The sequence below is a fragment of the Camelus ferus genome, chromosome 23 (genome assembly GCF_009834535.1).
Source record: "Camelus ferus isolate YT-003-E chromosome 23, BCGSAC_Cfer_1.0, whole genome shotgun sequence".
Classification (NCBI taxonomy): domain Eukaryota; kingdom Metazoa; phylum Chordata; class Mammalia; order Artiodactyla; family Camelidae; genus Camelus; species Camelus ferus.
Window position 1 is genome coordinate 30,629,431 of NC_045718.1, and position 14,093 is coordinate 30,643,523.

At 33.1% G+C, this 14,093-nt stretch overlaps 1 protein-coding gene across 1 annotated transcript in view; it reads right to left on the reverse strand.

Annotated features, from left to right (window-relative positions):
* DNAH14 (dynein axonemal heavy chain 14) overlaps positions 1–14,093 on the reverse strand; it is a 259,414-nt gene that overhangs the window by 124,812 nt on the left and 120,509 nt on the right. Inside the window, exons 37-41 of the mRNA XM_032466614.1 lie at positions 13,353–13,568; positions 8,619–8,709; positions 7,037–7,245; positions 6,024–6,276; positions 1,387–1,471 (exon numbers count right to left, since the gene is read on the reverse strand). Of these exons, the coding sequence (XP_032322505.1) occupies positions 1,387–1,471; positions 6,024–6,276; positions 7,037–7,245; positions 8,619–8,709; positions 13,353–13,568 (854 nt within the window). The remainder of the gene's footprint in view (positions 1–1,386; positions 1,472–6,023; positions 6,277–7,036; positions 7,246–8,618; positions 8,710–13,352; positions 13,569–14,093) is intronic.

Here is a 14,093-nt window from a genome sequence, read left to right on the forward strand (position 1 = left end):
TCATCGAAGCACGTATATTTAGTGGAAAAGATTAGGAAATGAGTTTTGAGAGATAGGCAGGGGTTTTTAAGCTGTGCCAAGGTTTTTGTCCTTCCACTCTAAGTGTAATGGTAAGTCATTAAATGACTATAAAAAAGGAACATTTTAATTTATGTTTTAAAAAATTAAACTCTTGCATATAAATACCAGGAGATATATACAAGAATATTAATCACAGTAGTATTTGTAACAACAAAAGTTGAAAACAATCTATATGTTTATGAATGGATAAACAGTCACGTGTTTATACAATGAACTATTATTACACAGAATGGAAATGAATGAAGAACCCCTACATGTACAATGGATTAATCATAGAGACATAACATTGAACAAAAATGCAAGTCATGGAAGAACACAGCAATTCCATTAAGGCTTTAAAAATGCAAAGTTAAAAAAAATTAAAAATGCAAAGTTAAAAAATTACTGTTCAGGAATACATTAATAAAGACAAAATCCAGGATAGTGGTTATCTCAGATGATGGGATGGCATAAGATGTAGGTGGGTGCACTGGGGACTTCAAAGATAAATTAACATGTCTTTTTCTATAACTAAGTGGTGTGTATAGGAATGTTTCTTAATTGTTATTTATAACTTAAACGTATTTTATAAATATCCTTTTATGGCTACTTGCTATTTAATAAAAATTTAGTATGTGGCTGTCATGTTAAGAATTGGGGAAACCATTTAGAAGGCTGTTGCAAAAGTACAGGCAATAAATAATAAAGGTTTGGGTAAGAATGCTGATAACCAAGATGTAGATAAGTGAATGAATTTGAAGGCAAAGTTGACAGGTAGAGTAAAAGCCATATTTATAATGTTCTATCATTTAAAAGCAAATGTGACATGAAAGTCTCAGGAAGGCCTCACTTGTGATCCACTGTCTTACAAAATGGCAAAAGAATCATGGAGCTAATAATTTCTATAGCTATAGTTTATTGAGCATTTACTCTGCACCAGGCACTATTCTAGATACCTAGCACATCACATTGTTATTCTAGTTTTATAAATGAGAAAATCAAAGATCAAAAATATTTAGTAACTGGTTCAACACTTCTCAGCTTATAAATGGCAGATTTGTGAAATAAATTCATGTCAATTTTATTCCTTTTTTAAATATGTACAGAGTCTGCACAAACGTAGACAAATTATTTGTGCAACATCAGCAAAATCTGGTGATTATTGTATTAGATATACAAAGACTCTAAACTGGAATGAAATAAATTAATAGATTATTATATTATGAAGTCATAAAATTATTGGTTTATTGACAGGTAATCCTGTTCCTATTTGAGTGTTTGGCAATTGGTAGGTAATAAAACGTGTGTGGAATGAATATAACTGACCTCTTTTCTATATCCTTGAATTTGACAGAAACTTTTGAACATTGAGAACTTGTCTCCTCAGCTGAAATGTCCTTCGAATCTTCACCTTAAAAAGGGAAGAGAATTTTTCCACAATTAACAACAGACCTAAAATTTAGCTGGTTAATCAGTGAGGTTGAATATTTACCACTGTTTACTTTGTGAAAGGTCATAAGAGAATATCTTTGTTTCACATTCAGTATCTTAGAGTTATCTTATCAGACCAGCTATTTATCTTACCCGACCAAAAATAGGAGTTATTTCTCTAAGACAGAAACAGAGAATGTACCTGCAATCTGAATCAATTCTTATTTATCTGAAAAGCAAATCTGCATACTTTTGTTCTATGTCTTTTCTGGCAAATTTTTATACATTTGATTATTCCAAAATGAAAACTTTAAAATATTCAGGTGACTACTATTAAATATGGTGAGCATTATAAACTGAATAATAAATGGATCCTAATAAATGAAGCATTAAAAAAGAAAGCTATATACTTTCAAAGAACAAATTTATTAAAAGAAATATCAAACAGGTTTACTCTAGGCAGTCTGCAGCTGCCTCCCTCCTACCCTCTATCATCCACCTTTTTTTCCAAGTCATCCACTCCACAGATGAAAAAGAGTTATTATTCATTATTCCTTTTAGCTTATTTTTCTTTTATAATGTTTGTTTTCTTTATATTAAAATAACACAGGCTTCTTGTAGAACATTTAGAAATAGATAAAAGTATACAGAAGAAAATAACAATCACCCATAATTCCACACAGAGATAATATCCATTAAATGTTGATGCATTTCATTATGGTCTTTGATATAAATATGTAACATTTAAATATTGAATATTTATTCTTTTAAAATTCTAACTTAAATAAAAAACTAAACATACTTGGGTTCTCCCTCTGCTTTTTTTTTAAAAGTACAGGCAGTTACAATGTGTCAGTTTCTGGTGTACAGCACAATGTCCCAGTCATGCATATACATACATTTGTTTTCATATTCATTTTCATTAAAGGTTATTACAAGATATTGAACATAGTTCCCTGTGTTATACAGAAGAAACTTTTTTTAAAATCTATTTTTATATATAGTGGCTAACATTTATAAATCTCAAATTCCCAAATTTATCCCTTCTCACCCCCTTTCCCCAGTAATCATACGATTGTTTACTATGTCTGTTTCTATTTTGTAGATGAGTTCATGTGTTTTCTTTCTTTCTTTCTTTTTCTTTCTTTCTTTCTTTCTTTTCTTTCTTTCTTTCTTTCTTTCTTTCTTTCTTTCTTTCTTTCTTTTCTTTCTTTTTCTTTCTTTCTTTCTTTCTTTCTTTCCTTCTTTCTTTCTTTCTTTTCTTTCTTTCTTTCTTTCATTTTTTCTTTCTTTCTTTCTTTCTTTCCTTCTTTCTTTCTTTCTTTCTTTCTTTCTTTCTTTCTTTCTTTCCTTCTTTCTTTCTTTCTTTCTTTCTTTCTTTCTTTCTTTCTTTCTTTCTTTCTTTCTTTCTTTCCTTTTTCTTTCTTTCTTCTTCCTTCCTTCCTTCCTCTTTCTTTTTTTAGATTCCACATATGAGTGATATCATATGGTGTTTTTCTTTCTCTTTCTGGTTTATTCATTTAGAATGACTATCTCTAGGTCTATCCATGTTGCTGCAAATGGCATTATTTTATTCTTTTTTATGGCTGAGTAATATTCCATTGTATAAATACACCACAACTTCTTTATCCAGTCATCTGTTGATGGACATTTAGGTTGCTTCCATGTCTTGGCTGTTATAAATAACGCTGCTCTGAACACTGGGGTGTATGAATCTTCTTGAATTAGAGTTCCCTCCAGATATATGCCTGGGAAGTGGGACTGCTGGATCATATGGTAAGTCTATTTTTAGTTTTTTGAGGAATCTCCATACTGTTTTCCATAATGGCTGCACCAAACTACATTCCTACCAGCAGTGTAGGAGGGTTCCCTTTTGTCCACACCCTCTCCAGCATTTATCATTCATGGATTTTTGAATGATGGCCACTCTGATGGGTGTGAGGTGATACCTCTTGTAGTTTTGATTTGCATTTCTCTGATAACTAGTGATATTGAACATTTTTCAAGTGTCTATTGGCCATTTACCTACCACCTAAAAGAATTAGAAAATGAAGACCAAACAAAACCTAAAGTCAACAGAAGGAAAGAAATAATAAAGATCAGGGAAGAAATAAATAAAAAATTGGGATGTCTGCTCTCAACACATCTACTGAACTTTGTATTGAAAGTCCTACCCAGCGCAATAAGATACGTACACAGATTGCTATGTAGTAAATCGAAAGGAAATGACAAAAAAAAAAAAAAAAAAAGCTAATGGAACTAATAAGTAAATTTAACAGATATGTAGGATACAAAAGTCAATACACAAATATCAAGTGTGTTACTATATAGCAGAAATGAACAACTGGAAATTGAAATTTCAAAACTTAAAATAGCATTAAAAGTTAGAAATGAATTTAAGAGACTTGTATATTATAATACATTTCTGAGAGAAATTAAAGAAGAATTAATAAATGGAGTGATATACCATGTTCATGGATCTGAAGACTCAATATTGTCAAGATATTACTTCTCCTTAAATTAACCTATATTCAATGCATTTCCAAAGGCCAGTAAACACATAAACAGATTATCAACAATATTAACCTTTGGAGAAAATTCAAACTAAAAACACAGCAATATACCACTACATACCCACTAGAATGGCTGAAATTAAAATGTTGCCAATATCAGGTGTTGATGAATTTGCAGAGTAATTAAAACTCATTAATGCTGATGAATATGCAAAAAATAATAGCTGCTTTTAAGAACACTTTGGCAGTTTCTTTATAAAGTTAAATGCATACTTAAATATAATGCAGCAATTCCATACCTAGGTATTTTGCCTAGAAAATAAAAATACATATCCTAATAGAGATGCATACTTGAATGTTTCTAACAGCCTTATTCATTATAGCCCCAAACTGGAAACAACCCAAATGTCCATCAACTGGTGGCTTTGTAAACAAATTGTGATATATCCGTAAGATGGAAAATGCTCAGCATAAATAATGAAGGAGCTACTGATATGTATCAATATGGATGAATATTCTTCCACTTAGTAAAATTACTATACTAAGTGAAAGAAACTAAACATAAAAGGCCATGTACTTTATAATAATTCCACTTATATGAACTTATAAAGCAAAATTACAGTGACAGAAAGGTCAATGGCTGTCATAATCCAAAGGTTTTGGGGAAGGGGACTCGACTGCAAGGGAGTAAAGAAAATTATTTGAGATTATAGAAACATGTATGTTGACTGTTGTGGTGGTTACATGGATGTATACATGTGTTAAAACTTATCAAGCTGTATACAAAATTAGTGAATTTTATTTTATTTGTGATAATTATACCTCAACTTAGAAAATGTGCCTTCTGGTTATCAGTATCAATCAGATCCTGTGTCCAAAAATTCTAAAAATGTTTGAGTATTCATCTTTCCTTAGCTGAAGTTACCTAAGAAAATGGCTATAGTTCCCTTTAGAGAAGGACCAGTAATTATCTTGTAAATATTTTCCATAATTTTGCAGAGGGTCCCAGCTTCCTCTTTATTCAGTGAGTTCTTTGCCTAAAACCTGACTCAGGTCTGGAGATGGTCAAGGGATCATGATTTTTTACGGAGGCAGCTACCCTAAACCTTCTGATCATTCACCCTTGACTCCTCATAGTACAAGCTGATGGTACTTCATTGGTGGCCCATATATTTTGCCCCTAGGGATACTATATTCTATCAGTCATCTTAATAAATCCCTGAGAATCACTTCTGTTCCCCCCTGTACTGCTACCTCTAGTTGTGCTGTGGTGTGCTAACTGACAAAGGGAAGGACAATAGCCCATTCAGAGCCATGAGGAGAAAGAGAAAGGGCAAACCTAAATATTTTCCCCTACTTTATCTCCCATTCATGGTATTCAGGTCTCTTCTGCTCAGAGTTGCTGTTTTCCCTCACTGGGACTTTCCTTAGCCATTCTGTCACCGAAGAGGTTTCTCATAAGTTTTGTTAGTTTGATGGATCCAAAACTGGGTTGGGGTTCTGTGCTAATTTGCCATCTCATCAGGAACCAGATAGAAGCAGTGTTTGAAAGTTGACATTCTAATTCCAGAAACTATGCTTTTAGCCATAAAGCTATACAGTTTCTTAAACTTTTTGATATTTTTCTTACATATGTTTTACTACTTTCCATGTTTATGTCTTTGCATGATTACAGCTTACGTCTAGGATTTTGGACAGAATTTTTTCCCACTATTTCTATCTCTAAGATTAAGACTCTTTAAAACATAGTAAAAACAATTTTTCCCTAATAGAGACCTCTAAGGGTCCTTTATTCTCGTTTTCTGTGTGACCCTTCAACAATTGTTTGATACTAATTTATTGATATGCTTCTCTATAAATGATTTTTAGTTTGTTCCATGTGCATGTCTGCTGTTGGTTCAAACAGACTGAAAATTCCTGGCTTTCCTTTCTTTCTTTTATAAAATCTAATAGAAGATGATAAACAATTGACTAGTTAAGATACAATATCATTAATATGACTTAGGGAGAAAAACTCACGTTGTCCAAGGCCTCCATTTTTATCCATGAATTCAAAGAAAGCATCAAGAATTCTGCAAAGAGTTGTAACAATTGTTATGTCCTGTACAGGAAATGGCTGAAATTTCTGATGCTTCTTTATAAACCGTAGTCCATCTGTGATACTATTTTTTATCATGAATTCAAGACAATCCACTTCTGATTTATTCATAATTTTAGAAATTTTCAAAAGCCATGATTTAACATAAGGCTCCCATCCCAGATCAACAGGATCCTAACAACAAAAAGCGTAAGATAGTTTTATGTAAACAAATAAAGTTACAATGTCCACCTAATTTCTTACTATCTCTTTACTTCACCACTGCCACCTGCCAAATATGGTTTAGAATCATCATACATTAAAAGGCAAGTGATCAAAAACAGCTTAAAGAATTACCCTTCTCTGAAATGATTTGCAATTTTAAACCATGATCTCACAAGACAACAAGCAATTGGGGGATTATGTGTAGGGAGCTATGTTGAAGCTATGTATATGTAGTGAGGGGAACTGCTTACTGAGAAAATCAGCCTATAATTAGCTTAGTGAGTTAAGGAGATTATAACATAAGTTAATCATGGTCAGTAATTAATTTCCTATAAGGGAAACACTCATTCTTTACTGTATCTTCTACTTCTTCACCACTGCCTTGGTTATGTATTTCACAAATCCTCAGAGTCATGGAGTGAGTGTGAAAAGGCTTCAGGGCAATCCTTTCCTCTATTGAAAAAATAATTCATATCAGTAATTTAACCTGTCTATTGAAAGCACTTCTTACTCATGGCTGTAGAAAAACTGACATTCAATTACTAAGTAGTATTGATAACAGTAGTAATTACATTCATATTCATTTCTGGGTTAGGAGGCTTTATGGGACACAAATTTTTTTAACTACTGGGATCACCCTGCTGAATCCAGAGGTAACAAACATAAAAATTCTGTAGATAATGTCTAAACAATACATTTTCTTTGTTAAGAAATGTTTTAGAAAACTTACCATATAGACCATTGCACATCGGCCAACAGTAGCAGGACTAGCCTGAGAGAGACTGTCCACTTCAAAAATCACTCTTATTTTATTAGTCAAAGCTATTCTCTCACTGTTTGCTAGACACAATGTTCTAGTGTCATCTAGCACAGAGTTGAGATTTTCTACCCATAGGGTATCCACTGGACCATCTAAAATAATCCATTGCCAATCGAAGTCTGGAGAGAAAAATAGTTTTTAGTGTAACTGAGAATGAGCTCAGTCTTCTTTCATTATAATCTTGCAAATCTTCTATCTTATTTAGAAAACGCTTTCTAATTAAGATGAAAAACAGTATCCTAGAAAACACTAGTGTGAATGTATTTATATGTAATCTCTAATATCTATTAAATATGAATATTCATACCATATACTTAATAATGCTTTAAACATTGTTTTAATATTCTTAGATTGCTGAATTATATAATTAACCCTTAAAAGTTGGATAAGAGAATGACCCATGAATTTTTCTTTTCCATAATAATATGGTTTGTGTTTCCCTCTTCGACCCAGGAACTTTTTGGGTACACTGCCTCTGGGAAATAGGAATGGGATATATATTCCCTTTAAAGAAAGAATCAGATAGTCAGATTTTAGAGCATTTCACACTGGGAACCCATTTACTTCTCTTTTCACACTTTATACCCACCACATTGCTCTGCAGTATTAGAAAATCTATTGGTCAGGATACAGGAGGTATGAATGGGTCACTATGGAAATAGAAAATAGTTAACCACCTGAAAGACAGCAAAGCATCTCAGGAGAACAGGAGTAGAGTTAGGATCCAGACAGTCACCACTATTAAGATGGGCTGAAATACCAGCCTAGGGGATTGTCTTAAAATCCTATGAAAGAAACATTATGCCCAATCACTGAACTCTCCCAAATTGAACACCAAAATTGACACACAAAAATTCAGGAATCCTAAAAAAGTAGAAGCAATAGCAGAAGTCTCTTTCAAAGCTGAGAACAAAAATGTACTACTGGTGGATGTGCTGATACGAAATTCAACATAAAGTAGTGAAAGCAATGGTTGGGGCTCCTGCAGTAGACTGTCAGCTCCTTTGGAGCAGGGACCTTGTCGTATACACTCTCCATCCCTCTGGCACACAGCAAAGTGGCATATAATAAGTATGCAATTTATTTTAGATGAATATGTTTGGGGTGTATGGCTTGTCCTGGGAATGTATATATTATCTGAAGTCCCACTTCAGAGGCAATACATTGTAGGTTGCCACTGTTGCTTCTAAGCCAATATTTATTTCTACCTTTAATATCTAGTTGGTTCTTATGAGACATTAATGGTCATTTATAAACTGAAAGGTCTATGTAAGTGCTAGTATTTATATAACATAATTATACATGTGTATACTGTAATATAGTTTGTGGTAATATATACAAATCTTAAATAAGCACAAGATAAAAATAAATAGTACAAGAACAAAATATCACTGACCAAAAGTGTTTTTAAAGATAGAAATAAAGCTCATGTTAGTTCAGTTTTTTCTTCTATGTTGATTAACTCATCTTCATTGAATTTATTAACACTTACCCTGACTTTCTGCAATTTTAATATCTTTCTCCATCTCCTCAAAAATATAATAATCAGTATCTGCTGTATCAGAGGAATCAAGTTTGAAAACCTAAAATATGTAGTCAATAATGTTTAAATTTCCTTAAATAATAAAAATATAGAAGGTTCTATATCTGAAGAGACCAACATGTCTAAATGGAGTATTAAAGGTATTACATAGTATCATAGCTTATAAAAGTAACACACAGAAGAACGAAAACAGTCTATTAATTGTCTAAATTTTCAGAAGGAACACACAAACAAACCAAAGAAAAGATAACACAAACTGGATGTTTTAAATATAATTATAATGACAGCAATAAGCTCAAACATATGTTGTAAACAATAAATGTAAACATATTAAACTTGCCTATAGAAAGAAAAATATTTAGTACCAACTACATCATGTATATGTGAGATATTTCTTTAAAAATTACCTAGGTTGTAGGATAATAAGTAAAGACATACTAGGTGGGCAAAAAAATAAATAAATAAAAAACAAAGCAGAAATGATAATCAGGGGAAAATCATACAAGATGAACAATAGGATTTTTAAATGAGAAAGATTAGGCAATAAAGTAATTCTTAAACTATTCTAAAAATAAAAAAAATCAGACAATATTTTTTAATCACAATGCAATAAAACTATAACTTAAGAAAGGGAGTGGCCAAGATGACAGAGTAGGAAGATTCTGAGCACGTCTCCTCCAATAGGCACACCAAAGTTATAACTATCTAAGGTATAAGATAAACTATCTATGAGAATGACCTGAAGACCAGCAGAAAATATTTTTTTAAACAAATAAAGACATAAGGAAGGAATCACAATGAGACAGGAAGAAAAGGTGGAGACATGGTACAGTCAAGATCCACACCCCCCAGACTAGTGGTCCACAAAGGGGAGGATTATCAGAATTTCAGAGGTTCTTTCCAAGGAGCAAGGAGTCTGAGCCCCATATCAGACGACCCAGCCAGGGTGTTCTTCACCCACAAGATGACTGCCCAAAACATTCTGCTTTGAAGGCCAATAGTCCTTGCATACAGGAGAGCTAGAGGGCTGTAGGAAACAGACAGTTTGTTCTTAAAGGGCACACACAAAATCTCACATACTTTAAGACCCAGCACATGGCAGTAATTTGAAAGGAGCCTGGGTCAGACTCACTTGCTGATCTTGGAGAGCCTCCCAGAGAGGCAAGAGGCAACTGGGACTCCCTCTGGGGACACAGATGCTGGCAGCAGCCATTTTGGGGAGCTCATTCAACCACAAGTCACTGGTGGCGGCAAGTTCCATTTTGGAGTCTTTTGACTAGCCTATTAGCAACAGAGGCTTACATTTCAACCAGACAGTTGGCAACAGCCCTGGGATGCATGGACCCCAGAGACAGGTATACCAGGACCCAGCCCTACTCATAAGCAGCTGGCAGCTTCCACATAAGGCAGGGCCTGACAGTCAACTGGGCTGGAGGCTGGCCGCACCAACCAGGGCACTCACAGTAGTTGACTCCATCATGATAGAAAGGCCTATTCAGCTGACATAGGAGGTACCCCTAGAGCATACAGCTCTGGTGTGCTGTTGGGCGCCAGAGGATGTCTCCTACATAAGACCACTTCTCCAAGACTGGGAATGTAATCAATCTACTTAGAAATAAACACAGAGAACAGACCAAAATGAAGAGAGAGAGGAATATGTTCCAAAGAAGGAACAAAAAAAAACCTCAGAAAGAGAACTATACAAAGTGGAAATAAGCAATATATCTAATAACAGGTTCAGGGTAATGAACATAAAGATGCTCAAAGAACGTGGGACAAGAATGGATGAACACAGTAGAAGTCTAATAAAGAGTTAGAAAATATAGAGAAAAAGCAAACAGAGCTGAAAAACACAATAACTGAAATAAAAAGTACACTAGAAGGGATCAAAAGTAGATTAGATGATACAAAGGAATGGATCAGCAAACTGGAAGACAGAGTAGTGGAAATCACCCAAGATGAACAGGAAAAAAGAAATTTAAAAAGTCAGGACAGTTTAAGAGATCTCTGGGACAACATCAAGCCTATTAACATTCTCATTATAGGGGTCCCACAAGGAGAAGAGAGAGAAAGAGGCAGAGAACTTATATAAAGAAATTATAGCTGAAAACTCCCCTAACCAGAGAAGGAAAACAGACATTCAAGTACAGAAAGCACAAAAAATCTCAAACAAGATCAACCCAAAGAGATCCACACCAAGACGCATTGTAATTAAAATGACAAAAATTAAAGATAAAGAGAGAATCTTAATAGCAGCAAGGGAAAAGCAGCTAGTTACATACAAGGGATCTCTCATTAAGACCATCATCTAACTTTTTGGCAAAAACTTTTCAGGCCAGAAGGGAGTGGCACAATATATTTAAAGTGATGAAAGACAAAACCTACAACCAAGAATACTCTGCTTGGCAAGGCTCTCATTCCAATTTGAAGAGAGTTAAGGAGTATTACAGACAAGAAAAAGCCAAAAGATTTCAACACCACTGAACTGGCTTTAAAAGAATGATAAAGGAACTTCTTTAAGTGGAAAAGTAAAGTGAAGACCACAACTAGATATATGAAAATTATGAAAGAAAAAATCTCCTTGGTAAAGGCAAATACACAGTAAAGGTAGTAGATCAACTACTTATGAAGATAGAAGAAAGGTTAAAAGACAAAAGCAGTGAAACTATTGATAGTCACAGGTAGTTAGGAATTCAAGTGGTTAAGGAGTACACAAAAAGATGTAAAATATGATATTGAAAACATTAAATATGCAGGGGGGAGTAAAAATGCAGGGTTATCAGATTGCACTCAAAATGAAGAGATCATCAACTTAAAATAACCACAGATATAAATGTTATTATGTATGAACTGCATGGAAACTACAAACAAAAAATCTAGCATAGACACACACACACAAAAGAGAAAGGAATCCAAAGATAACATACAAGATAGTCATCAAATCATAAGGGAAGAGAGCTAAAGAAGAAAAAGAAACAAAAAAGGACTACAAAACAACCAGAAAACAATGAACAAAATGGCATTAAATATATACCTATCAATACGTGTTTTAAATGTAAATGGACTAACTGCTCCAATCAAAGACAGAGGGGCTGAATGAATTAAAAACACAAGACTCACATAAATGCTGCCCTCAGATCTAAATACTCCATTCAGATCTAAAGACACGCAGACTAAAAGTGAGGGGATGGAAAAAGTTATTCCATGCAAAAGGAAACAAAAAGAAAGTTGGGTGGCAATACTTATATGAGACAAAACAGACTATAAAAGACTGTAACAAGAGACAAAGAACAGCATTACATAATGCTAAAGGATCAATCCAACAAGAAGATATCAATTGTAAATATATATGCACTCAACAAAGGAGCATCTAAATATACAGAGCAAATAATAACAAACATAAAGAGAGAAAGTGATAGTAACACAATAATAGTAGGAGATTTTAATACTCCACTTACAACAGTGGGCAGATCATTCAGACAGAAAATTAGTAAGAAAACACTGGTCTCAAGTGACACATTAGACCAATGGACTTAATAGATATATATAGAACATTTCATCTAAAAATAGCAGAATCCACATTCTTTTCAAGTGCAGATGAAACACCTTCCAAGAGGAAAGTCTAGGTTACAAAGTAAGTAACAATAAATTTAAGAAGACTGAAATCATATTCAGCATCTTTTCTAACAACAGTGAGATAAATTACTCAGTTGAACCAGGATCATTTTCCATTGGGAAAAACTTAAGTTAAACATTTATACCAAAATTATTCACAGATGAAGATTTAAAAGGGTTCATTATATGTTTGTTCTTAAGCAACCATAGATATACCAGAATAATCTTAGACTAGGGAAAGGTGTTACTGAAAAGTTAGAATCTACAAAAGAATATACTGATAAACTTCTTTGATTGTGGAAAATAAGTATAGCACAGATGACAAATATATATTTAATTCTTTTTAACATAGAAAACATTCTCAAATCAATATAAATACAGCAACAATAAAATTTTTATTTCTTTAGGATAAATTATCAGGAGATTTCTAAAAAAGAAATGTCAAGTTAAAAATATCATATGTATTTCCAAAATTATCCTCAGGCATGTATGAATTTCTGTTTCACAACTATGTAATTATGGAATGTTAGTTTTCTATTTCAAAAAAGTTTTTTCTACTCTGGTTCCAAATATCATCTTTTTGCTATTATACTTTAGTATAAGGTAAACATAGCATATAGTAAATGAAATTTACTACTAATCTCTACGCATTAATAATGAGAATTCAAATTTCCAATTGTTTTTGCTATTCATACTTATTCTTTGATGAATTTTGTATCAAATACTTTACACTTTAATTGAAGTATGTTTGTACCTCATTAATTTGAGATATATTCGTGGTGCTGGGATCACTAGACTATCCTCCACTTACACATAATACATTTTGTGTTCCTTTAAAAGCAAGCATATTTAACTTCATTTTAATGTTTACTAATTATTTTAAAGCACAATGGCATATTTTCTGGTTTTTTATAGCTTACAATTTTTCTTTTTTAAACTGATCTTAATACTTATAAAATTTATTTTTACACTAGTAAGTATCTAATGGAGCCTTAATATCAATCATTAGATAAACAATGAAATAACCTACAATAATGAAATAAAATAATCATTCCATACTGAACTTACATTAGCTGAATCTGAGATTTTCGACTTTGGTTCAGGATCGCTGTCTTTCTTTGAGTACTTTGTAGTGTTCAAATACACATAATTTCGAATTGTTGCAGATAATAATCCATCAGTCCATTCCATAGTATTAGGATCCAGGTATCCATATAGTTCACTAAGAGTGACACACTTTGGATTCACAACACAAATATCTATTTTTCCTTTTCTTCCTGGAATCTGAGAAAAATCCTGTGTGGTTTTTAAAGACAATAACTATAGCAAAATTATTTAATTTTTTGCATTGTTATTACTAAAGATTTTAGGAGAGATCTTTCACTCCAAGAAAGGATTCTTTATAAAGGTAGCAATTTGCAAGGAACAGTAAAACTGACTTATTAAAATTAGCCATAATATTCAAATCAATATTTTTTAGAATTCTAAATATTGTAAGTGCCATCCCTCAGGGAAACAAAATGGGGGGAAAATCCCATTGTGCCTATTCAGAACATAGTATATGAGCTGGGATGTGGTTTGACTGAAGTCAGGGTTGGATATAGAAGTGAGGGAGAGCAGGATACAGTTTTAAGCTTCTAGTCAGAATTGGTACTCAAGCTGATCTTATTTGTAACATTCTAAACTGTCTAGGGCTACTAGAAGAACTGGTGTCTGTGCCAGTATCTCTGACCTCAAGCAGGAAAAGTGGCAGGTATTTTTATGGAGGCTTCAGGAAGAATATATAGACTTATAGAAGCCTAAGACAAG